The sequence below is a fragment of the Ambystoma mexicanum genome, chromosome 2q (assembly GCF_040938575.1).
Source record: "Ambystoma mexicanum isolate Mex_15411 chromosome 2q, UKY_AmexF1_1, whole genome shotgun sequence".
NCBI lineage: Eukaryota > Metazoa > Chordata > Amphibia > Caudata > Ambystomatidae > Ambystoma > Ambystoma mexicanum.
This window is the reverse complement of record NC_090924.1, coordinates 877,255,699-877,279,623: the sequence shown is the minus strand read 5'-3', so window position 1 is coordinate 877,279,623 and position 23,925 is coordinate 877,255,699. Positions and strand designations below refer to the sequence as shown.

Here is a 23,925-nt window from a genome sequence, read left to right as displayed (position 1 = left end):
AAGGTGATGTGTAACACACGGTTGGCTCTTTGGGCTGGACCTCTGTGCACTGTATGTCTGACTCGAAGAGTAAGATGTCTGCAGATAGAAAATATGGGATTAATGAACTGGGGTTATTGGGTGCCTCTCTCCTCTTCCCTTTCTCTTCTCCTGTAGAACCCCAAAGGTTAACGCCCTCACCTTAGGTAAGTGAACGCCGAGCTCTCCATCTGCCTCGGGGCAGGGTGCCGTAACCAGTTTCTTCACTGGATAAGGGTGCAGGCCTCTTGACCTCAGAGGACTGCTGTCCGTCGTTAACTGCACGAACGGTAAGTTCTGGGCACTTCAAATGTCTTAAAAGTCTTTTGTAATGATATCTCTTGTTTTGCAGGGTTCCGGCGATGGCGGGCTGATGAGAGTTGAGGATCGAACCCGCGTGAGGAATAGAAGCGCCTGGAAGCACGTAAGTAAGCGCTTGTAGCCTGCTTCACGATGCGCACTAACTGTCCCTTTTATCTTGCAGGTACAAGTTCAGAGCTTTAGAGAAGCTGAAGGGTGCTGGAATACCCACTGGATTCGGCGTGGGAAGGAGTAATGGCACGTGAGTAATAAAGTTGCCCAATGTCTTTAAACGCACCTTCTTTTGTCTTTCAGATGCGGGATGCAGCGCCAAAGGCCTCCGGAGCGTGCGAAGAGCTGGTAAGCTTTTGTCTTTCAGATGCCGGAATGCAGTGCGAAGACCTCCGGAGCATGCGAAGAGTAGGTAAGCCTTTGTCTTTCAGATGCCGGAATGCAGCGCGAGGCGTTGGTGACAGCCGATGGACCAGGTAAGAGATGCGCTGCAACTGAAGACCGTAGTGCTAACCTGTTCTTTCTTTGTCTTTACAGGTGCTGCTGAAGACTGGATTCCAGGATGGTAAGCCTTTGTTCCCTTAGGCCCAGGATCAGAAGCAGAAGACACGATGAGCGTTCTGCTGCAGAGAATGCAGAATAACGCAAAGCAAGATTCATCCATCGGGTGTGGTTTAAATAGCCTCCTGTAGTGCTTAGGTGTTTCCTTCCACAGCCACGCCTAGGTAAGAAAAGAGTTCCTGCTTTCCAGAAGAGTTCCAGTGTTCTGAACCTAGGGAGTGGCTCCTGCCCCACCCAACAGGAAAAGTAGTCCCAAACAGAAGAGGATCAGGGGTTCAACTGGCAGGTAAGTAAGCAGCATGGTCTGCTGCAGGTAAGTCCACCCAAGCATTATGAGCCCGGCGCTTCCAGCGCTGGGACTGGGCATCTTTATGAGCCTGGTGCCACTGGCGCCAGGACAGGGTCCAAAAGGTCCCAATTGGGACTGGCTGGCACTCGGAACCGGGGTTATGGGTCTGCTTCCAAGGGAGTCGGGCAAGTCCTGATCTTTTGGAAGCAGAGATCATGACAGTTAAGCAGGCCTTTGCATAGTTCACTGAGAACCCCAGATCCGTCAGAAGACGGATGGTCTGCTCCGTGTGTTCGACTGCGATGTCCCATGACTTTGCCCGGATGAGCCAGTCGTCCAGGTAGGGATAAACGTGGATCCATTGCAGTCGCAGATGAGCCGCCACCAGCGGCAAGCACTTTGTGAGGACTCTGGATGCCGACTTCAGCCCGAACGGAAGGGCCTTGAACTTTTAATGCTTCCCCTGAACAGCAAAGCACCGAAACTTGCGGTGTTCTTTATGTACGGGGACGTGGAAGTATGCGTCCTCCAGCTCCAACAACAGAAAGTCCCCCTCCTCCAGCTGGCCGAGCACATGCTGCAGTGTGACCATCCTGAACTTCTGGGACTTTATGTACTTGTTTAGCAGTCGTAGGTCGAGAATGGGCCTCTAACCCCCAGTCTTCTTTCTTACGAGGTAGTACCTCAAGTATACTCCAGAGCCCGGAGTTGCTGTGGAACCAGCTCTCTCGCCCCCTTTTTTAACATGGCCCAAACCTCCAGCAGCAGCTGAGGGATGTGGTTTTCCTGCCGGGCCACCGGTGGAATTCGCTGACACTTCCGTTGGAACTCTAAGGTGTCTGTGGGCGAGAGCGTCCAGCACCCATCTGTTGGTGTAGGTGGTCTCCCACACGTCGACGAAGTTAGTCAGCCGGCCTCCCACCAGGGTGCACGGGTGGGGGCCCGACATCCTGGCCAATTCAATCTTGCTTGGAGGTCGACGGGCCACCTTGCGGTCCCCGACGACGTCTGCTCCCGAAGGCCTTGGAGCGACCCTCGTTGGCTTCCTGGGTCAAGGAACAGGAGGGCTTGTGGTAACAGGATGAGCCCCTCCCCCCCGAAACCCTTCGAAGAGCAGATAGACTTCCCTCCTAACGGACACAAGGACGGTCGTTGCTACTGTAGGATGCCTAGGCCACGTGCCGGGACAGTGTCTGCCTTGATGGCCTGGAGGGATTCATCCACAGCCTTCCCGAACAGGTTGTCTTGCCCCTGTCAAAGGGCATTTGCAAAACCCTTATCTGGACCTCCTGTCTAAAGTTGGTGGCCTTGAGCCAGCCACAACAGCAAAGACAAACTCCATTTCCTATCTGGCGGAAACCCGTGTCAGCAATGTGCAGGGCCACTGTGATGGCGTGGTCCGACGCCATCTCGCCTTCTTGAAGGATCTCCAAAGCCTCTTCCCGCTGGTCATCGGGGAGGAAGTCCAGCAGCGGAGCTAGGTTAAACCAGAGCTCGCGATTGTATCTGGCCACGGTCACGAGGGCGTTGGCAGCATTGACGGTCGTCGCTGCCGAGTAGATAACCTTTGTACCCATCGAATCCAACTTCTTCCCCTTGTTGTCCGGATGGGTTGAGGACGAGGAAGCAGCCAAGGCCGACGATTTCTTCCTGGCAGCTGCCAAGACCATCGAGTCCGGCAATGGTTGAGACCAGGGATGTAGCGGGGTTCTTCAGCAGAGCCAGCCCTCGTCCCAAACGTCATCCAGGACAGGGACCGAAAGGATGGTCTTCCTCTTCGCCTCCCAGTGCCAATATAAGAAGCCTTCCTTCATTTCTTCCGGCGTGAGCTGGAAAAGCTCCGACGCTCGGGCGATCATCGCATGGAAAAGATCCCACCTCGTCCCGCCAACGTCATCCGTGCCTGTCGTCGCTGTGTCCGACTCAGTCTCCACTGGGAGTAGAGGGACGGTGGAGAGCGATGCGTGGCAGGGAGGCGCAGGGTGCCACTTGGTTTTCTTGGCCCGTGGCTCCCCCGGTGTCAACAGGGTGGCCGGCACTGGCGCCACAGGAGGAGCGGGCGGCGGCGTAGCCGGTATTCTCCTCTATATCAGACACCAGCATGCGGAGGGTTGAGGGGATGTCCAGTGAAAGGTCTCTAGGCAATATCTGGGGCAAAGGGGCGCATGGTTCCGGGCCCCAAATCGTCGCCTCCATAGATGGAAACCCCCTAGTCGTCGCCCCGCCTTGGGGTGAGTCTCCAGCGTTTCCCTCATCGTCATCGCCCTCCTGGACGGTGTGGACGGAAATGATCTCATTATCATCAGCCGAAGAAATGTCGTTACCCTGGAGGCCTTCCGCCCCCCCCCCCGTCCCCTTTCTTCTAGCCCAGAGGCGTCACCCTCGGACTGAGGTCCGGCATGTTTCTCTCCGGTGTTTTCTCAACCAGCTTAATCTAAGCCTCCCTCCTGGGAGGAAGAGACACCCTGGCCGTCATCGGGGTACCCTGCGAGTCCGCCCCTACAGCCTTCCAAAGCGACACCACCACCTCGAGGGAGGGTGACTGTTTAGTCTGGTGCACCTGGGCCTTCATGGAAAGACTGGATCCCTTGTCCGGGTTGGCCTTTTCCTTCCTGGCCGTGTCGGACACCTTGTCCTGCTTGGTGTTCTCCTTCGGGGCCTTGCCCTTCTCAGTCGCGGGTGGGTCGGACACTGCACCCTGTCTGGCCTTCTCCTGTTTGGCATTCTCTGGATTCTCCCTCAGCTTCCCTGGGGTAGCTGACTTTCTCTTGGACAACGATCCAGAGTGGTGGCAGGAGATCAATGCAGATTGGGATGACGACCGCGCCCGGACCGTCGCAGGACATGCAGTAGCGGCGATCCTGACGGAAGCAGACTCGCTGTGCTTGGCCTTGTGTTGGGCCCCCATGAGTGGAGCGCCCTCAAAGGACTTAGAAGCCCACTCAGGTTTGCTGGATCCAGGAGATGCATGCTCCTGGGCGCCACCCGAGGTAGAGGCTTGGACTGCAGCCACGACTCCAGTCATTGGTGCCGATCCTTCAACGCGCGCTTCGAGAAGCCACGGTATATCTCACAATCCTCCTCATGTGTCGGGTGCAGGCAGTACAGGCACTGGGAATGCTTGTACATTGCGCAAACCGCAGTCTGAGCAAAGCTTGAAGAGGGAAGCGCTGTCCTTCTAGTCCGACATGATCCACGCGATGTAGGCCTAAAGAATCTTCTGGAAGCCTCCAAGAAGAATATTTGACAAAAACAGCCGCTGAGGGGCGCTGAAAAAAAAAAAAAAAGAAAAATGGCACACAGTCGGACAGATCCATCGAGCACACAGGCTCGATTGACCTGAAAAATAGAGTCATTCTCAAAAAGTGAAATACACAGAAAGAGCTTGAAGAGCGAAGCATGAGGGCTCCCAACACTTGAACTTGCGGTAAAAATTTGAAGACGGCTGCCAGAGGAGGGGCTTAGGTAGAGGGCAGTCATTGGCTGGGGGCAGTATGACCCAGAGCTCAATGATTGGTTTATAGGTGAAAGACAGTTTAGACAAAACTGAAACGGTTTTCTTTTACCAATGATTCCCAGTCTGATGACACGAAATATTCATGAACATGTGAACCCATGCCAGACCCCATGCTGGAGAACATATGCAACGTTCTCTGCTGCTGCCTCCTGTTGCTGCCAAGCGACCTGTCAGGCCTCCATGTACCGCGGTCTCAGAACCCCTTGAAGTCAGATAAAGTGTGGGGTTTGAACTCAGTCCTACCCTGCGAATGAGGGACGAATTTTTGACCTGGTGTTGTCAGGATGGCCAAGGACTTGGCGGTTTGAGTGGAGGTTTTCTTCCTTATCAATTCATCATCTGTGGGCGAATGAAAAAGGTCCACGCCCTCGGAGGGCAGGTCCAGGATCCGCTCCTGCGCATCAAATGAAAACTGGCGTGCATCCACGCGGTCCTTCTCATCTCTACCCCAGGGCACAGCCCTCTGCTGGCTGTGTCGATGTGGGAGACCGAGGACTCCATGAGGTCCTGCACAATGGCCCGGGCATCTGCCAGACTGGCCTTGAAGGAGGCTTGCTCGTCAGAAGGGCGGTCGGGCCAAAATTCCCTGACCTCCCACCAATCACAGCTTCTGGTTAGCCAAAGTCAAAAGGGCGTCCACGTTGGCTTGCCACAAAAGCAGTCCTGAGATGGAGAAACCGCGCTTTCCCAAGGACTTCAGGACTTTGTCCTCCTTGGCGAGGCAACTAGTGGTGGCTCCCGAGGAGGAAGACGACAGACGATGGTTAAGAATACGAGGATGCGGCCACCACAGAGGAATGCGGCTGCGGGTGGGTGGCAAGAAGGATTGGCTCCCGGTCCGTCAGTCTAAACCTACTGTCCAACTTCTTGTTCATCAGGGCATTGGCTCTGGGTTTCTCCCAGACCCTCCACACCACCTACAGAACGTCCTTCTGGAGGGTAATGCCAGACCGGATCGTGGGCCGTTGCCCCAAGACCTCTACACTAGCACACCACACTCCTGGGGGGGCTTTCTCATGAAGAGACCCGCCCACCCAGGAACTACACCAGGCCCTGGAGGCAGTCATGAAAGGCCTTAACAGATGCAGAGGGCTCATCCTCGTTGCCACCCTCCACCAACCTCTCTTTCTGTAACGCTTACCTAGACTCCTCGGGAGCGTAATGCCTTCTCAGTCTGTGAACCTGTACTAGCGCACTTTTTGGATTCCTTTTCTGTAAAAAATAGTAACAACAACAATAGAATGGCTATTGCATCTAATTACTGAGGTGCTGCATTAACATATATACTTTGGTATTCTCCCCGCTCACCTGTGTTTATCATGAGTGCAGCTCTCCATCCTGCTTTCTACAGAGGCGCGTTGAAAATGGAATACAATGGAGTCTTGTGTTAGCCTAGAACTTAAACCCGCTTGACCAAATCCTTTTGGCTCCAGTGCAGTTTAGTCGCCATTTCTTTTTGTTAAACTCCTTCTTGTGTTTTACTTTGCGCGGCAAACCAGGTTTGCCTTCTTTGTTTGCTGTCTTTTGGCGGGCTTCTACCTAGAAGCCCTCCTCAAGGCGCCTGGGTGTCTAGGTGGGCTGGATGTGAGGGAGTCGTTTAGTCGCCCCCTGCACAGGGTATCCTAGGAAACCCAAGTCGCACTTTGTTACGATTGGTCAAGGTGGTTGTCTGGGCTGGACAACACACCTGCTGCGTGATTGACAGCCAGGCTGTGTGAATGGGGGTTTTGCGCATAAAAGGCAGGTCTCTTGGGCTAGAAGTCGGAGAGAGTCGCCACTGGAACTGCAAGGAACCGACGAGAAGCGGAGAGAACGACGGCTGCTGCAACTACCTTCCCGGTGAAGCCCTGCTGCGGTCCTGAGCTATCTACCTTCAACGACTCAGAAGATCCAGTCCGGAGTCTTCTTCCCTTGAGCTTGGTGGGAACAACCAGCTCATCTTCCACAGCTAGAGGATCCTCTTCCTTAGGCGAAATCGCTGCACACAGCTGTAGTGGTCCGGATAGCCATCTGAAGAGCCTCTCCTGTTTTTAAGGAGCGCACCTTTTATTCCGTGTCGCTGCTGCCGGCCAGATCCCTGTGTGGTGCAGACCCCCTTCAGACGTCGTCCTTCACAACGAAGCTCCAGGAATCGTGGGTCTGCGGGAAACCACTAGGAACAACTGCCAGGGCCCAGCTGCACCGTTGGAACAATGTACTGTTTTCTGCTTGAGGAAACTGGGCGAATCCCTTTTCTTCATTTCCAAGGCTTGCCCTGGTCTTCCCTCCTTCTTATAACTTGCTTCCGAACATTGACAATATCGAAGTACTTTTGGCTACGTTGAATCTCGAACTATCTGACTGTACGATCCTTGGCAACAGGCCCCGGTGTCTCTCAACCCTGGCTCCGGCCCTTTGACTTTCGAACTCCTGTCTGAGTGTTTCTTGATTCTGCCTGCCTAACCAAAATATTGCCTGTGATTTTTGCCTCCAACTCCCTCTGGGTATCTCAATTGCTAATTGTGTTTTTACCCCGGTAGCATTTCATGTCACGGATAAGCGTTTAGTTAGCAGACCGACTTGTCAAAAAGTGATTGCAATTGTATTCACGGAAATGTGTTTTGTTCGTAACACCGGTGCATTCAACACAGGGTACTTACCTTGAGACTTACTGTACAAAGTGAATTGGTTAGTTGTAGTATATTTAACGGGGTTTTTATTGAAGTTTAATAGAAGTGTTGTGTTTATAATGAATGGTTTAAAAATAAATGTACTTATATTTTTCTACCTGAAACCTTGAGTCAGTGTTTGCTTGAGTCACAGTAATTGCGGTCCCTTTGTGTAATCTCTGCTACTGCTCACATACTCTTGAGATAAGCCTGGCTGCTCTGCTACTGCTACCACTATAACTTAGTAGTAAAGGCTTGTACCAAAGGTAAAACTTGTATTGCCACCTGTATTCTTAATCGTGTGTAGTGGTCCCTAAGGGCACTGCACGGGATTCTGCCTAACAGAGGAAGCTCTCGAAGAAGCAGTCTTCACTTTCTGACAGGTCCCTAGGGGCCCTGCCCTCCGAGGCACTGGGGCTACGCTCTTGGTCAAAGCACCAGGACGCCTGGTGCGTTTAGCTGTACGACTGATGGGTATATCTACCCCCCTGGGGACCAAGACCCTGCACCGTCAGATCCGCTGCTGCTTCCAGAGGGACGGGGGCTGGGATCATCATGCAAAGCCCACTCGATGAGCTAAAGCACTGTGGGCCCTGAGCCAGATCCAAGATGGGCGCCTGCCTGGTAGCCTCCAACACGTACCGCTCCACCATTTTGAAGCCCTGTGGCACACCCTGGGAGGGAGGGCGCTGAGGCCAAGAGAGGCCTCAGACATGACAGGATACAGCTTGGGTCTTGCACCCGAAGCAGAGGCATTGACCTCAGAGATCCCGCCGGTAGGCACTGAGCCCTCAGCCAGACAGCCGGTAGTCGAAACTCCCTGGGAGGCCTCGGCACCTTGTGCCGGCAGCCGTGTTGGATCTAGCCGAGAACAGACTCTTGGAGGCAGCACTCGATGCCTTACCCCCTGGAGTAGAAGGGGACAAGCCTGATCGTCCGTCCGAGGACAGCCTGGAAGAGCCCCCGAGCGTGGGAGCCGGTAGCATGGAAGGCCTCAGGTCTGTCCCCGGACAGCATGGAAGGCCCGGGTCTGTACGTGGGCCCCTCGGCTTGGGAGCCGGAAGCCTTAGAGGCCTCAGGCCTGCCAGAACCTGAATCTGTGGTAACCCGGGGAAGGTGTCACCACGCTGTGGAGCCGTGCTGAACATAGGGCCTACCTTGTCATGACGAGAGGTCCTGGAGACAAAGTACTTAAGTTGGGGCGGAGGAGAAGTGTGGAATATCTCCCTCCACTGAAACAAAAGATTCTTCAATGCCCTGTCACCGAGAGCGTTGCAGGCCGAACTTGAGTCATTGCGGTGGTTGGGCCTCAAACACTCAAGACAGAGTGCATGGGGGTCCGAGGCCGGGAACAAGCGGTCGCAATAGGCACATCTCGTGAATCCTCCTGCAGCCGACATGCACCGCGGGGAGGGGAGGCACTAAAGGAAAATGAAAAAAGAATTGAAGAAAAAAACGGAAATCAAAAAATTTCTCTGTGCTGGCTGCCAGGTCCAACACCATCCGTGTGGAAAAAGGGACGGCGGAGCCTTCCCACGCCAGAGGCCGTGCCCCCTGCATGCTACACTAAATTTAGAGGGGGAGCTCCATTTTTCTCTGCCAAAGTTTCCGGTACCGTACCCATGTTAGGGGGACGCCCATAAGGATGGAGGAATGGGGACGCAACGTATGAGTACTTCAGGTTATCATTTCTGATCATCTTGCAACATGCTCTTTGGAGCAGAGGTGGCACGCCTGAGCAGTACAACAGTGGTTCCTTCAGTGATTATGGCCATAACAACTCTTGGCCACAAGGTGGTGACATTGACGATGATTAACTTGGAATTCTTTGCCAGAGTCAATCCTGATGAAACATGCAATTTCCTCTACTGGCTTTTAAAAACCCTTGCAAAAGGATTGTAACTGTCTACTTAAATAAGCGAGCAGGAAGTCCACAATGCACTGGATAATGGTTTCAGAATCCTTAAAAACTATAATTAGCACCCGAGGCGGGGGACGCAACCTATCAGGTTGTTTGGATCGTGGGCCGAGTCTACCGATAAAATCTGCGTTCCAAGCAACCTGATAGGTTGCTTCACGTGCCCAGTCAGCTTCCCCGCCCCCCACCCTCCATTCCCTTCATCTCAATTTCATCTCCGTCCCACCCCCAGCCACACTTCCCTTATTACTTCAGCAGCAGCTGCCGCTCCGTGTTCCTCATGGCTGTCATTGGAAACGGAAGAGAGGCTCCATATGATGCCGCAACTTTGAGCAATGGTTGCCATCTTAACAAAGTATCTTATTTTAATCAACGGGATGTCGCAATGTGTCCTTTTCATTGAAAAGGAAATACATTGGTTTTAGCACCTTGGGTTACCGGATTGCAAATCCGGGGTGCGAATAGCCATTACCACCCGTTCCATGGGCTTGAATGTGTGGTAACGGCACCAGGATCCTTATTCAAAACTATTAACTCAGGCCCTTGGACGATCCCATCCGTTTCAGCCTGTGGAACGGGTGGTTATGGCTTAGAGAACTACAATCACAGGGAGGAATGTATTTAAGCAGCAGGATTCAGTTGCTTGGTGTTCTTGCATCAAGTTAGTTACCTGCCTTTTTTCTTTGTGTATGGTGCTCCAGGTTCTGATCCATACCTTAAGTGCCTCTGTTCCCAGTGACCCTATTACTGTTTTGGAGTGGTGCAGTTATTTTCTGTAAAATACTCTGTGCCAGCCTTGTGTGTTATGCATGTCATTTCGTTTAGAGCACAGCAAATTAATTCCCCAGCATGCAATCTCTGCCTTTTCTTGCACCCCTGGGTGTGGCCTCTTGTGTCATATTTGTCAACGGCGGATTGCTTCAAGAAGCAGTCACTGTCCAGTTCTTGTTTGAACGACATAGGCTGTTGTCTCTCAAGTGGCTTCTTTGTGTGTGGCTTACACAAATCCCACACCTGCTTCTCCTTCCTATGAACTAATAGAGTGACCCATTGTAATGTGAACATGCTCATGATAGGGAATCCGCTGTCACAAGGGAAAATCACATTCTGTATTCACTCTTCGTGTTTAATGCATTTGTTGCAATTCTAATGACTTACCCTTTTCTGTTCACTGCCTTGGTTTTTTTTTTTTTTTTTCAAAATATTTATTTTAAACAGGCAGGATAAAACAGTACAAAATATGATCATTCACGACAAATGGCATAAAGGAGATACAGTTGGTTGCTCTTCCCTTCCCTCCCCCGGGTCTTAACTTTCTTCTTCCTGTCCCCTCTGAGAGTCATCCTTCCGTAACGTTCTCCTCGCTAATTGGGGCTTGTATGTCAGGGCTGGATAATTCTGATCAAAGTCTAAGATTGGGCCCCAAACGTTCTCGAAGCGATGTAGGTGGCCTGCCCCGGCAGCCGTCACCTTCTCTGCGATTAAGATGTCCCAGATTTTTGCCCACCAAAAAGGCATTAGCGGTCCTTCTGCGGTTTTCCAAGTGCGAGCTATTACGTTTCTGCCCGCCAGTAGGCATTGGGATAGTAGTTTGGCCGTAGGGCCAGATCTAGGGTAGATCCCGGGGACTGGGGCTCCCAGCAGGATGGGTTCGGGCTCCAGGGGAAGTCGCACCTGGGTGATGTCTGTGATTGTTGCTAGGCATTGTTTCCAGAAGGTCTGGGCCCTCGGGCAGGACCACCACATATGAAAGAAAGTCCCTACTTGGCCGCATTGCCTCCAGCAGTTCGGGTTGAGTGTGGGGTTCATATGGTGTAGTCTCAGGGGAGAATAATACCATCGAAGGAGGATTTTGTAGGCGCCTTCTCTGTTCGTAATGCAGGATGAAGAAGTGTGAGCCCGCGACCAAATGTCGACCCATAGCTGGTCTTCGATCGGGCGGCCTAGGTCCGCCTCCCATTGGGCCATGTACCGGGTTTTAGAGATTAGGAAGTCATTTTGGAGGCGTTTGTATAGGGTGGAGATGCTCCCCCTGGCTGGGAGATCATTTAGGGTCAGTTCAATGGCCGTGGGGGGGACGGGTGGCGGCTTGACGGGTCTGTGGATGGGAGCACCAGTGGCGCAGCTGAATGTACGTGAATCTGTCCTGTTCCTGAAGTTGGAAGAGTTCTTTGCATCGCCTAAAGGTGCAGGGCTGTCCCCCTTCGAAAAGTTGCCCCAGGGTCTCCAGGCCTCCCGCTATCCAGGATCTGAAGTTCCGGGTGGACCAGCCAGGTGAAAAGGCCGGGTTCAGGAACACCGGTGAGGAGGGGCTGAGTCCCACTGGGGTTTTCTTTTGTTTCAGCGCTTTATCCCAGGTAGCAATAGAGTGTTTGGTGGACCTTAGGAGGTTCCGCCACTGGCGGCGCTCAGAGGGATTGATATGCGGGAGAAAACGTAGTGGGAGCGGCAGTTGTGCCTGTTCGAGGTCCACCCATCTCGGGCGGTTGGTAAGTATCTGCCATGTTCGGATGCAGGCAAGTTGGGCCGCCATCTGATATTTTTGTAGGTCTGGAACTCCGAGGCCACCCAGTCTAGCATTGCCCAGCATCGTGGTCCTAGGGATTCTGGGCTTCCTCCCTTTCCAAATGAACCGTGACATTTTCTTTTGTAGATTTTGAAGGGCCGGTGCCGGGATTGGTACTGGAAGCGAAGAGCAAGCGTATAGGAACCTTGGTAGCAAGTTCATTTTACAGGCCGTGATACGACCCATCAGTGAGATTTCTTGCGCCGCCCACCGTTTTAAGTCCGCCTCGAGGTCCGTGAACAGTGGGAGAAAGTTTGCCCGATAGACTTCCCCTGGGTCAGCTGTGATCTGGACACCCAGATAACTGATGCTCTTAGTTGTCCATTGTATCGGACATAGTGGGGCCAGCACCTCCCGGACTTCTCGGGGAAGGGCCACCCCCATGGCAGCTGACTTACGGAAGTTGATGGCAAAGCCGGTAACCTTTCCATAGCTCTCTATCTCAGCTAGGGCCTGAGGGAAGGAGGTGCGGGGTTCTGTGATGGTTAGTAAGACGTCGTCTGCATATAGGGCCAGTTTATGGTGTGTTGTGTTCGTTTGGAAGCCCTTGATCTCCGGGTTTCGCCTGATCCGTTGGGCGAATGGTTCCATGATTAATGCAAAGAGCAGTGGGGATAGCGGGCAGCCCTGTCTGGTTCCACAGGTCAGGTCAACAGGGGGAGGGAGGATGCCATTGACTCTGAGAAAGGTCTTGGGCGCAGTATAGTTAGCCAGAGTCATGGCGCAGAACTCTGGACCAAAGCCAAAGGCCTCGAGAGTAAGCCTCATGAAGTTCCAGTCCACTTTGTCAAAGGCCTTAACTGCATCCAGGGCCAGAAGCACCAGCTCTCGGGAGTCTCGGGCGGCAAGTTCCACCAGATTCAAAGCTCTACGAATGTTATCAGCGGTAGAGCGGTGTGTGATGAAGCCACTCTGGTCGGCGTCAATTATCTCTGGCAGGATCCGGGACAGGCGGGTTGCTAAAATTTTGGAGTATATGTTGGCATCTATATTGAGCAGAGCAATCGGTCTGTAAGACGCAGGATTCTTCGGGTCGCCGCCAGGTTTGGGCAGCAAGACTGTGATTGATTCTTGCATTGACAGGGTTATAGTGCCTGTGGTTCTGAATGAGTTAAACAGCTGTACCAGGGGTGGGAGGAGTTGGGGTTTGAAAACTTTATAAAATTTCGCCGTGTAGCCATCCGGGCCAGGGGCTCGAGACTTAAGGGATTTTATCGCCTCATCGACTTCCTCGCCGGTGATTGGGGCTTCCAGTGAGTCCCGGGCTGCGTTCTCCAGTCGGGGGAGCGCCGCCCTTTGCAGGTATTCCCTCTGTTCTTTGACATTCCGATGCGGGGCGGCCATTACCTGGGTCAGGTGGGACGATGCAATTTGAAGCTTGTCGTGATCTGAGTATTGCGTCTTGCCCTGCTGATCCCGTAGGCCCACGATTGTGTTATTTCTTCTTATCTTGGCAAGTTTAGCCACCAGTAGTTTGTTTGCTTTATTATTTTTGGAATAATAGAACTGTTTGGCTTTCGTCATTTGATGGGCGGTATATTCAGCATAGTGGGCTTCAATTTTCTTTTTTGCTATTCGAAGAGCTCGCTGCGTTTTAGGGGTCCAGCCCTTCTCCTTATGGATCCTTTCTGCCTTCTCCAGTTCTTCTTCGAGGCCCTGACAAATTTGTTGTTTATGTCTGTGATAGGCTGCCCCCTTGGCAATCAGTTCTCCCCGCGCCACTGCCTTCATTGCATCCCAGGTGTTGGCTAGGGAAGTATCTCCGCTAGGGTTTTCCTTAAAGAAGTTGTCGATCGTGGTTGCGATTGCATCTCTGAGTGGCATCTCATTAAGGATGGGGTCGTATAGGATCCATCTGCGTCGCTGGGGATCAGGAGGTCCCTGGACTCGGATTTCCAAGGTTACCGGGGCGTGATCGGACAGGATTCTGGAGCCTATAGTCACCTCCTCAGTGAAGGCGAAGATTTGCGGGGATATTAGAAGAAGATCTATCCTGGAGAATGTCCGGTGAACATAAGAATAGAAGGAGAAGTCTTTTTCAGATGGATGGAGCACCCTCCATGAGTCCACCACCCCTAGAGTCCTGAATAATCGGAGGAGGGCTAAGGCCGTGGTGAAGTCTCCGGCGGAGGGTGGATGCGATTTGCTTTTACGGGGTCCGGGACCCCATTAAAGTCCCCACCGATCACTATCTGGCCCTCTAGGAAGGGAGAAAGAGTTGAGGTTAGCGAATCATAGAAGGGCGCTTGGCCCAGGTTCGGCGCGTATACGGAGACCAGGGAGAACAGCTGTCCCGCTAGCAGGCATTTCACTGCTATGTAGCGTCCTTCCGGGCAGCTTATGGTGTCCAGAATCTGGGGATTCAGCCCCTTCCGGAACAGGATTGCTGTGCCACCTCGCTTGGAGTTGCCGGATGCGAAGAGTTGCTTTGGAAAGTCGCGAGAGTGTAGACGGCTGAAGTCTGCCGGTAGCAGGTGAGTTTCCTGTAGCATGGCCACAGCGGCGGTATCATTCTGGAGTTTTTGTAGAATTGATTTGCGTTTAGCCGGCGAGTTCAGTCCCCTGACGTTTAGAGAGACAAACTTCCAGGTTTGCTGTTCCGGAGCGGGACCTGGGGTCGCTGAGGAGGCTTGTGGGAGGGGGGGAGCTACTGAGGAATCAGCCATTATGTCGTGGGAGATGTGACCATCTGTTATCCTGCTTCTGAGGTTTTTGCTCGGACCGCCAACGGGAAGTCCAAGATTTAACTGGGGAAGGGGGGCCCGTTATGGGGTTGGACCCTCCCCTGGCCAACGGGGCCGTGGAACAGAGAATAGCCAACATGGCTGAAAATGTGAGTGATATGCTCCAAGGACTCATAGGTGGAATGTACCTTGAAGCTGGGCATGGGCCGTGGGGGGGGGGGGGCCCGCTGCATCGGGGATGGAATTCACCGTGTTTTCAAGAGTAGCGGTCGGCTCCGCAGCGCCAGGATCGCTAAACTGGTTCATAGGAGTCGGAAGAGTCCTTTGTGGGGCCGTTCCAGGTTATCTTCTCCTCCTAAATCTCGGAACCTTCGACCATGTGTTTTGTTTGGACCTAGGGGAGGCTATGAGGTCCGAGTCAGTTGCCGCTTCGGTGGCCTGTGGGGGCGAGGAGTTAGCGGGGACCGGATGCAATATACTTCCAGCGTCGTCTAGATGATTGATCCTGCGTATGGTACCCTTATAGGAGAATTGCAAGGCTGTAGGAAAGAGCCATTTGTAGCGAATTTTTTGGGCTTGAAGAAAGGTGGTTAGTGGGCGAAGGACTCGCCTTTTCTGGAGGATCAGCGGAGATAGGTCTTGATAAATCTGAAGAGGAACCCCTTGGAAGGTGATTTCGTTCTCGGAGCGACTTATTGCTGATATGGCTTCCTTTGTTGTAAAGAAATGCACCCTGGTGATCACATCAGGAGGGCCGTCTGACTCCACTCCACGGCGGGGGTTTAATCTGTGAGTGCGATCCAGTAGCAGTAGTGAGTCCTCCATATCTGGGAGGAGGGATTGAAAGAAGAGGCCCACGTATCCGGCAAGCTCCTGGTCTGAGACTGAAATAGGAACCCCCCGGATGCGGAGGTTGTTGCGCCGGGCTCTGTTCTCCAGGTTTTCCCGCTTATACTCCAGGATGTCGCATTTGTCCTGCAAAAGCCCCACGGAGCGCTGGATCTCAGTCAGGGAGGAGGCGTGGTCCCGGGCTTGATCCTCAATCTCTCCCACTCTCTGTTCCATCTCCGAGACCCTTTTATCAGTATTCTCCAGCTTGGTGGTAAGCTCAGACATACATGATCGAAATTCGGTTTTAATGTCAGCCATGAAATCACGGATGTCCTCCTTAGTTGCTAGCGTTCCCTTATTGTCCAGGGATTCTCGTGAGGCGGGGGGAAGAGTGTCCAGTTTCTTTGCTTTGTCGGACGACATTAGCATTGTTGCCATGTCTGAGGACTTGGTGGATTTCGGTTGCCTAGACATAATGTGGCCCAGCAGGAGTGGGTCAAGGGCCACAGGCGGTTCAGGCGCAATAGTGGCGATGACTTGAGGGTAGCCTGAGTCACTCAGGGGGCTGGGATGAGTGTTCCGAAATCCTAATTGCACGCGGGAGATTTCAGTGCGAAGGGGAGGAGAATTGCAGTGTTGTCTCTCTGGTACCAAGTTGGGCAGGGGGGATGGAGAACGTGGGCCGGGGCGCCCCAGGAAGCAAGCAGGGGGACGAGCGGGGGCAGCTTAGGTGCCGGAGCACGCCAGTCCAGGGTGGGCTCTCGGAGTAGAGGGCGCGGATCCAGATCGCCACGGGTGCCAGCAAGATTCCTGGCGGTAGTGGTGGCAGTAGAGGGTTTATTCCTCAGTTAGGAGGGCAGTAGAACGTGGCGCCGCTGACCGGGACCACGAGCTAGGAGATCGACTCCTGCAGGGGGTGCCGAGTCTGGAGGCGCGGAGGTGTCGCAGTCGCCCCACAGATGGAGGGAGAGTTGGTCCGTGTTGCTCCCTCAAGGACTCTCCGGCCCCAGCCCCTTCTTCTAGATTGGAGGCGGAGGGGCGTAACGGAGGGCGAGAGCAGGGGGACCACAGCTACGTGGTGTGGCGTGCCCCTGGTGCGTTTGGGGCGGCTGCAAGGTCTTCTCCTCCTGGGGGCGTCCGGGACAGGGGCGAAAGCAGAGGGGGCCTGGGGCCCGAAGCACCTACCTCGCTCCCCCCCGCCCGGAATATCAGCTGGGTCGCCGAAGTGCGGTCTGGGTCCCTCCGGTCATGTGGGGCGGGAGGCTTCTGGGTCCAGAGCAGCTCAGGAGTCCATAGGAGGAGCTCCGATGGCAAGGCCGCGTCTCGGCTGTCGTCGCTGGGTCCCGTCCGCCATCTTGGATTACGTGGTGGAGGGGCCGTGAGATTCAGGCGGCCCGATTATCTTCGTTTCGGCGAATCTGGGTCCCAGCAGCGCAGCGGCGGCGCTCCGGACCTTCTTACATCCCCTCACCGAGTTGGGTCCGAAAACGCTGCCTGGGAGCCTTGGAAAGCTGAGATGCAGCGGGCTTCCCACGGAGGCCATCAAGGAGGCGACTGCATAGTCCGCGCTCCAGGCCACGCCCCCACTGCCTTGGTTTTTGTCTGTACCTACAGCCTATCCTTTTTTATCTGGCAGATTTACTCATTAGAAATGTTTATGTGCAGCCACTTAATCTTTTGACAATGCGTCTCATCACAATTCTAATCAATTAGAAAGCGTTGCACTGATCCCTTTCATAGTGAAAAGCAGCATGTAGACAGTAGTTTGATCAAATGTCAAGCAATGATATCTAATGAAAGAAAAGAGGGAGTACTTTCAACGTGGAATAAATTGCTCTTGGCTTGAGCTTGTCTGTGCGTTCGAGTGTGGTCAAAGGCTGCAAAGTGAATTGGGTTGCCATGTTTGCGCTCGTCTGTTGGCTCGCTACGCTACGGTTAAGCTGAGATTATGAGACGCTAGCAGATGTGCATTCTATGCTTCAAATTCAGGCCACTATGCATATTGTAACAGACCACACTTATGGACAAGTGATTGGCATTATCTAAACGCGGAATACCACAAAGAAACAAGAAGCAAATGAGTTTGCGATCAGACTCCTTGTGAGGATGTAATGTTCGACCCTGCACCTTGCCCAGGATCACCACGTGACCAGGTTTTGAATCTTCCACGAAAATCACTGTTGAACAAAGCTACATAAAGACAGCAGATAAACGGTCCTTTGAATGGGCCTTAAACTAACAGTCCAATGGGTCTGGACAAATGCACTACCTCATAGGACTTCTGTAAATGTTCCTGCTAAGGAGTTGAGGGCAAATAGAAAAGCCAGTGAGTGACGGGTACTAGAAAATCTGATAACCAATTTTAGGTCATTCCTGTGTTGGAGATATGCCACATTGAGCTGAAAGATGCATTCTTCTATGTATGTTTTTATATTCTGATTCGGTACCCTAGTTTAATTTGAATTTATATTTTCTTAGAAAGATGTTCCATTCAGTTGGATCCAGTATGGGCTGGAGGGCTCCAGTGTTTATTCGTTATAAGAAGGGGTGGTCAATGGTATTATTTGGCTTGTTGGTGGCAGGGATGCCTTCTACCGCAATCCAGCAAGCAATAACCACACCTTTAAATTGGGAGAGCATTATATTTTCCCTAGTGGTATTAGGGCTATCGGTTAAGTAGCAGTGGGGCATTAATGACCGGTGTTAATGCAGGACTGTAAATACATTAAGTTGTGAAAGTCACAAGCAAATGTGTTATCAGCCATCAGTGGATATCCTTCAACCACCCACCTTACTTGTTAAGCCACAGGCAGTGAAAACGGTTTCTAATGCAATTAACCAGCTTCTGTGGTTTCCTTATTAGACTATTACTGCGGAGACGGATGCCACTGGATACCAGCCATGGTAATACGTGCAACTACTGAATTAGGAAGGGTTTAAACCAGTGACCCAGACTGCTATAAAGTTCCAGCTCTGTGCAAATAATACAGTCTAATTCCCACTGGTATTGAGGCTACAAAATACATGTTACTTTGCCTGCTAGATGCCACACAAGACTTACTCTGGTAATTCCATCATATTTACATTTGGAGATGGAAAGGTATACGATTACTTTGTACCAGAACACCCCCCCCCCCCCTCCGATCCCCCATCCCTCCCTGCACACACACAACACACGCACAACACAGCTAGAAACACAGAGTGCTTGAGGCAAGCTAGCAAAGCAGAAAAGCAGAGGCTTACTTGAGTTTTGAGAATAAAGAGGCCCGCCGTTAACATGAGGCTGAACAGAGTACTGAGAAGTCACAGAGGGAGTCCGCCTGTATCCTCCACCAGAAGAAGCCGAAGAAGTGGTAGAGTTGTGTCGTGAGATCTGCCTGGTCATTGTGCCATACTGGGAACCAGGAGCTGGACCAGTGCCGACTGAAAAGAATTACCCAAAAGCCCCAGAGAGCAGCTTAAGCATATGTAGAAAATAATGCAGAAAATAGGCCATTCAAACATTTTTCGAAATGATTTGAACACCAGTCTCGTTAAATATGGCAAGAACAACATTACACTCACTTTAAAATCTATATCTGTAATACAAAAGCTAGTTAAACCTGGAAATTACCATCACATTTTCAAATTAGAAAACATTGTTAAATCTTAAAGACAACTAGTATAGAAGCAAAGTACCACAAGGTGAACAAAATAAACACCATGTTAACTTCAACATGTAGGCCTAGGCTTGGCTGCAAATACATCTTATTTTTTGCTGCATGATAACGGAGGCTCGCACTAGCCCCTTTACTTTCTGTGCCACCATGTTTCCAATATCCCAGACTGCCTCCACATCAAGCCTCAGAGGTGAATGAAAGGTGGCCTTAAAATCTAGCACTGCCAGAGTAAGCTGCAAATCAGTAGCTATGTTCCAGTCTGCGGCCAATTCCCATTGCACCTCTTTGGTTGTGAAAGGAGATTCTAGTGCTCTGGGACTTCATCCGTTGTCTATGCATCATAATGCTACAGCACTGGTGCCCGATTCAATCTTCCCTTTTTTTTCTACCACAACCTCTGTGTTATCTGAGCAGATCAGGTATTACACGCATTGCTGCAAACATTCTTTTTCATTGGAAAGCGGGTTTTAACAAAACAATGCAATACCAGTGTCCGAGAACAAGGAAAAATGCGAGTCAATTGTAGTGCAAACAGAAAGATACGTTTTAGAAATCCATATCAGACAAATACAATTGAAAAAAAACACCTTTCACCAAGAAGTTAGCCCAAACAATATAAGTCAATGTTAGACATGTCAATTCATGCTCAAATCAGCTATCGCAAGAATCATTTTTGGAAAGCCCACCTGTACATTTTCCTTAATTCAAGGTAATTTAGAATTTGCATTGATGCCCATTCACACACTGAAAGGATGCAATCAAATTTCTCAATCTGTAGCCATTTTTTAGACTTTTCAATGAGAACATCAGTACCATGTGATAACGACCACTGCACTGAGAATTTGTTTGGAAAAGATCAATGCATCTACTTTTGACAGATTAAACCACCAACCACCACCAGTATTAGAAAAGGGATCAATTTCCTACTGCTAGGGTTACTATCTGGTGATGTATCAATACTTAAAAGAATATGCCTTCAATTAAAGGTAGTCACCCACCACATATCGATAAATCTGGTGGGCAAGTAACAAAAAGGAAAATGTACAAGTGTGCTGCCTGGATCAAAGCCTCGAAAGTTAACTCCATCATAAGAACAGCTATCTTCAAATCCGGAACTGCCTGGAAGTTTAGGGTCTGCAGGAATATGTGCCCCTTCAGTCAAGGCAATAGCTATCGTCAAGAATGCTTTCTCACAACAACTGTTGCAAACCCATGCTGTGACACTGGCTTGCATAATCTCTAGGGCTAAGATTGTGCATCAATACTAGCATAGTAAACTGACTGAAGTGCGTCAGTGCCACAAAGACACATGTTCTCCCCTCAAAAGGCATTTGGTGATGAGAAGCACCATTTTGAACCAGAGATAGATGTACTTTGGGCGCTAGCCTGCATGGAGTTGTTACATGTATGTATTTTTTTAATTTTAGTGCAACTGGTATTTTAATTGGAAATATTTGTTGCCATTAATATATTTAATACTTGATTTAAAAAATATATGTTTTCATATGCTTTTTTTAAAATTGTTTTCCCTCATTCATATTTATTTTACAATAGGTTTGCTCACAAAATAATTGCTTACAAATGTTTTTAAGGATACCTTGCATACTGCAATCCTTGCAATAACAAATCAACTCTAAACTAGCTCCATATGCTACTAGTTGGGTTTGGGGTGTGAGCCATCATGTTGACTATTGCTTGTGACTTCGATTTATAACAACCAAAAGGTCCTTCTGCTGATCTTTTTTTTGTGTGCATTAACTTTCAGAGGCCTTTCACCACATAGGAAATTAGTCCAGATTACATTCTATAAACCAAGCCACTGATCCAAACACTTTGATCAAATTTCAATCACTAGTATGACAAAACCATTGCATAAACCCAGTGAAAGAGAGGTTAATTCCTCATCAAACAAGGCAAGACCAATCATGTCAGCATTGATACGGGTCTCACCTATCATACCGCCCATCCCAAATAGAGGTGGCAGAGGCGGCGCCGGCGGAGGAGCTCCAGTAGGAGGCGGAGCACCACTTTGTGCTATTGAAATAGTTCATACGTTTTGTTAACTCGTGTTCAGAGGCAGTTCCCCACTCATTATCAAGATAACAGTACAATACAAACACAAAACACCTGCATAGATCCAGAAAATATTCTTTTGTTGATCACTGGCAAAGAAATACATGAGCAGACCATCAGACCAGGGAAACCATTGTCCATCAAGAGGCAACTTGTCACAATCCGTTCAGTGTGGGGAAGCGAGTGAATCCATCTTCATCTTTCTAATACAAATTTGGTGAGCATCACTGAATCACTTTGGTGCAAAGGATGTGGGTGTCCCAAAATGGCCAGGATTGAGGCAGGAATTCCTGCAGCAAGTAACAAGTACTTACAATTGTGTCCATCAGAGCAAGTAAATAAAACCAATGCAACAGGTTTAGGTGAAATCAACCAACCCCACCATTCACCAGGCTAATTTATGCCCTTCTTCAACCGTTTGAGACACCAAACATTTGCAAGCTGCAGAGTGATTATTTTCCTCAATCCCTTAGGCTACTTTTTTATTTCCTTGTCATCCTACAATGAGTGGTGATTTGTAAAAGGACTATGGCTTTTTGTGTCCAGAATGAACCAGATTTGACTTGACATTGCCAAGCCAGGTGTTACTAGACGTAACTATTAATAGTTTTTGGTGCTTGTAGCTAAAAAGTCACATGATTTGCATATTCTGCCATCTTTTGGTCCAGAGTATTACCAGTGAACTATAAGTCGGTGTTGACATGGGTGTTCCAGTGACTCTAACCCTCTCCTGTATGCACAGCCTCCTATAATGTCCCTCGGTGCTATGCACTCAGCGTTCATTTTCTGTGGATGTGTTGGACTGAGAGCAGGCTGTGATAGCGCAAAGTGTTTGTGTTATGCCTGCAAAGGAAGGATTGGCGTGTGATTAAAAAGATACAAGCATCAGAAAGACCATTACTGAGTAAATAATGTCAGTCTTCAGGGGCTTGCAAATCCATTTAGAATTGCACGCTTTACACAAACTAGCAAGTAGTGTTTGTGTGGGGAGTTGGGCAAGCAGAAGGCATAGCAGACAACACACAAAGCAATGCTGGGTACGCCTGTGAATCTAGCGTGTGTATCTATGCAACAGTGCTGTGTAAAAGTGTGCAGTGAACTCCAAGTTGGCACTTTTGAAAACAGTGTCTAGTGGAACATAGGAGAGGAAGGCAAGTTCCTGGAGGTGAGAGTGCCACAAGCAGTTCTCACCATAGAGTCAGTGACCACTTACCCCATGATGCATGGGTCAGATTTGTATTTGTATACTGGAGCTTACTGCATTATAAATTATAATTGTTCTTTTATAAACACCCTTAATACCATAGATTGGTTTCTAAGTGCGGGATCTACATTCAAACCTGTGTTGCACTGCACTGTCACGCTTCGAGGACAAATGTGTTCCCCCCCCGAGCTATCCCCCACCTCACCATTAGTAGCAGCTCGTGACAAAGAAGGGTTCTTTACGGAATGTAATAAAGGGATATATTGAACTGATGGCTTTGGGTTGATGCCCACTTTTACTTTGGGAGTAAACACCTTGTAAGACTTCGGACCAGTCACTATGTGCAAAGAAAAGGCAAAGCACTCGAGTAAACAGATTCACAAGCCCCAGAAATGTAGGTCCGCTCATTTTGCAGTTTGTGACGCGCAACATAAAAATAGGTAGATAAGCTACATAGTGATCATAATAAAGGTAAGGCATTTGAAACAATTGATGCAGTTCATGATCCTCTTCATGTTTATACATATGCATATAAGGAATACACAATCGCAACTGCTGAGCACCACTTTGCATATCATGGTGCAAATAAATAGAAATACCTGTGCCCCCTAAAGAGCTTGCAACTGGTTCATCAAATACAGAATTTGGTTAGGTTATGGATTACATGTTCAAGCCCCAACCAATAAAAGAAATGTATCATAATGTCAAATGTACTGCATTTCGGATGGTAGCAAACCTCTATTGCATTGGGAAAAAGCTGGATTGCTATATTCCTAGAGGTTAGACTTTAACCAAAGAGAAAAGACAAAACAAATCTTGGGAAGCATCAGGACTTGAAATAAACTGTGCTGAGCAATAAACACTTGGGCATTTAGAGAATTTAATGTAAAGATGTTTTCTCTTCGGGAACATGTATATTTCAAATTCATGCTTTTCATATGGACAGGCCCCATTTTAATTTCTAAACTAGTTTCAAATGTAAACTCAAGGTGTGTATTGTGTCCCATCCTTTAAGGCAAGCTGGAGACAACAGTGGTACAGTGGTAATGTTCACCATTAGATAGTTAGGCATTGTCTCCCCCCCACCCCCCCGGTTCAGCACACCACATTCCAGCTGAAACAGAGCTTGTTGGAAATAATGTAAAGAAAAGCAGGTAGCAGTAGCACTGGAGCTCCACCGACCTTAATTTAAGGTTGGGCTATCTGCAGTGTATCTGGAGGTTGCCTAGCAGAGTACACATGTGCTTCAGCCTGGAACTGGAAGCTCAAAGTTGTTCCTCCAAATGTTGGAGTGCAGACTGATGCAGGATACAGAATTGCATCACAAAATATCCACAGCACATCTAGCACTGGATGAGGGATTGATTCCAGTAAATTAAAAGCAAAAAGAAATGAAGTATTGAAGGGTATCAAAACAACACTATCACTTTGGCTTTGCCCAAATCTCAGGGAAAACAGTCTAAAACCTGGGCACCATATTCAGGGCAGAGCTGTTCTCCATTCCTCACATGGTCATCATGGGACCAATCATCAACTTTACATTGCAAGGAGCATACTTCCCTTTATTAAAATATAACCAGTGAGATAAAAAATCTCCTTATGACTAGACTACTGCAACATCATATGTAAAGGCCCAAATGAAAAG

The 23,925-nt window shown here is 50.0% G+C and overlaps 1 protein-coding gene across 8 annotated transcripts in view; it reads right to left on the bottom strand.

Moving 5' to 3' along the window:
• Nucleotides 1–23,925, bottom strand: part of ABI1 (abl interactor 1) — an 816,248-nt gene that overhangs the window by 133,552 nt on the left and 658,771 nt on the right. For 2 of the 8 annotated variants that reach the window (XM_069648123.1, XM_069648125.1), the window contains exons 7-8: nucleotides 20,954–21,037; nucleotides 18,588–18,767 (exon numbers count right to left, since the gene is read on the bottom strand). The exons of 2 other annotated variants lie outside the window; for them this stretch is intronic. In XM_069648123.1, the coding sequence (XP_069504224.1) occupies nucleotides 18,588–18,767; nucleotides 20,954–21,037 (264 nt within the window). The remainder of the gene's footprint in view (nucleotides 1–18,587; nucleotides 18,768–20,953; nucleotides 21,038–23,925) is intronic. 4 more of the 8 variants (XM_069648127.1, XM_069648129.1, XM_069648124.1 and 1 more) reach the window with 2 other exon arrangements.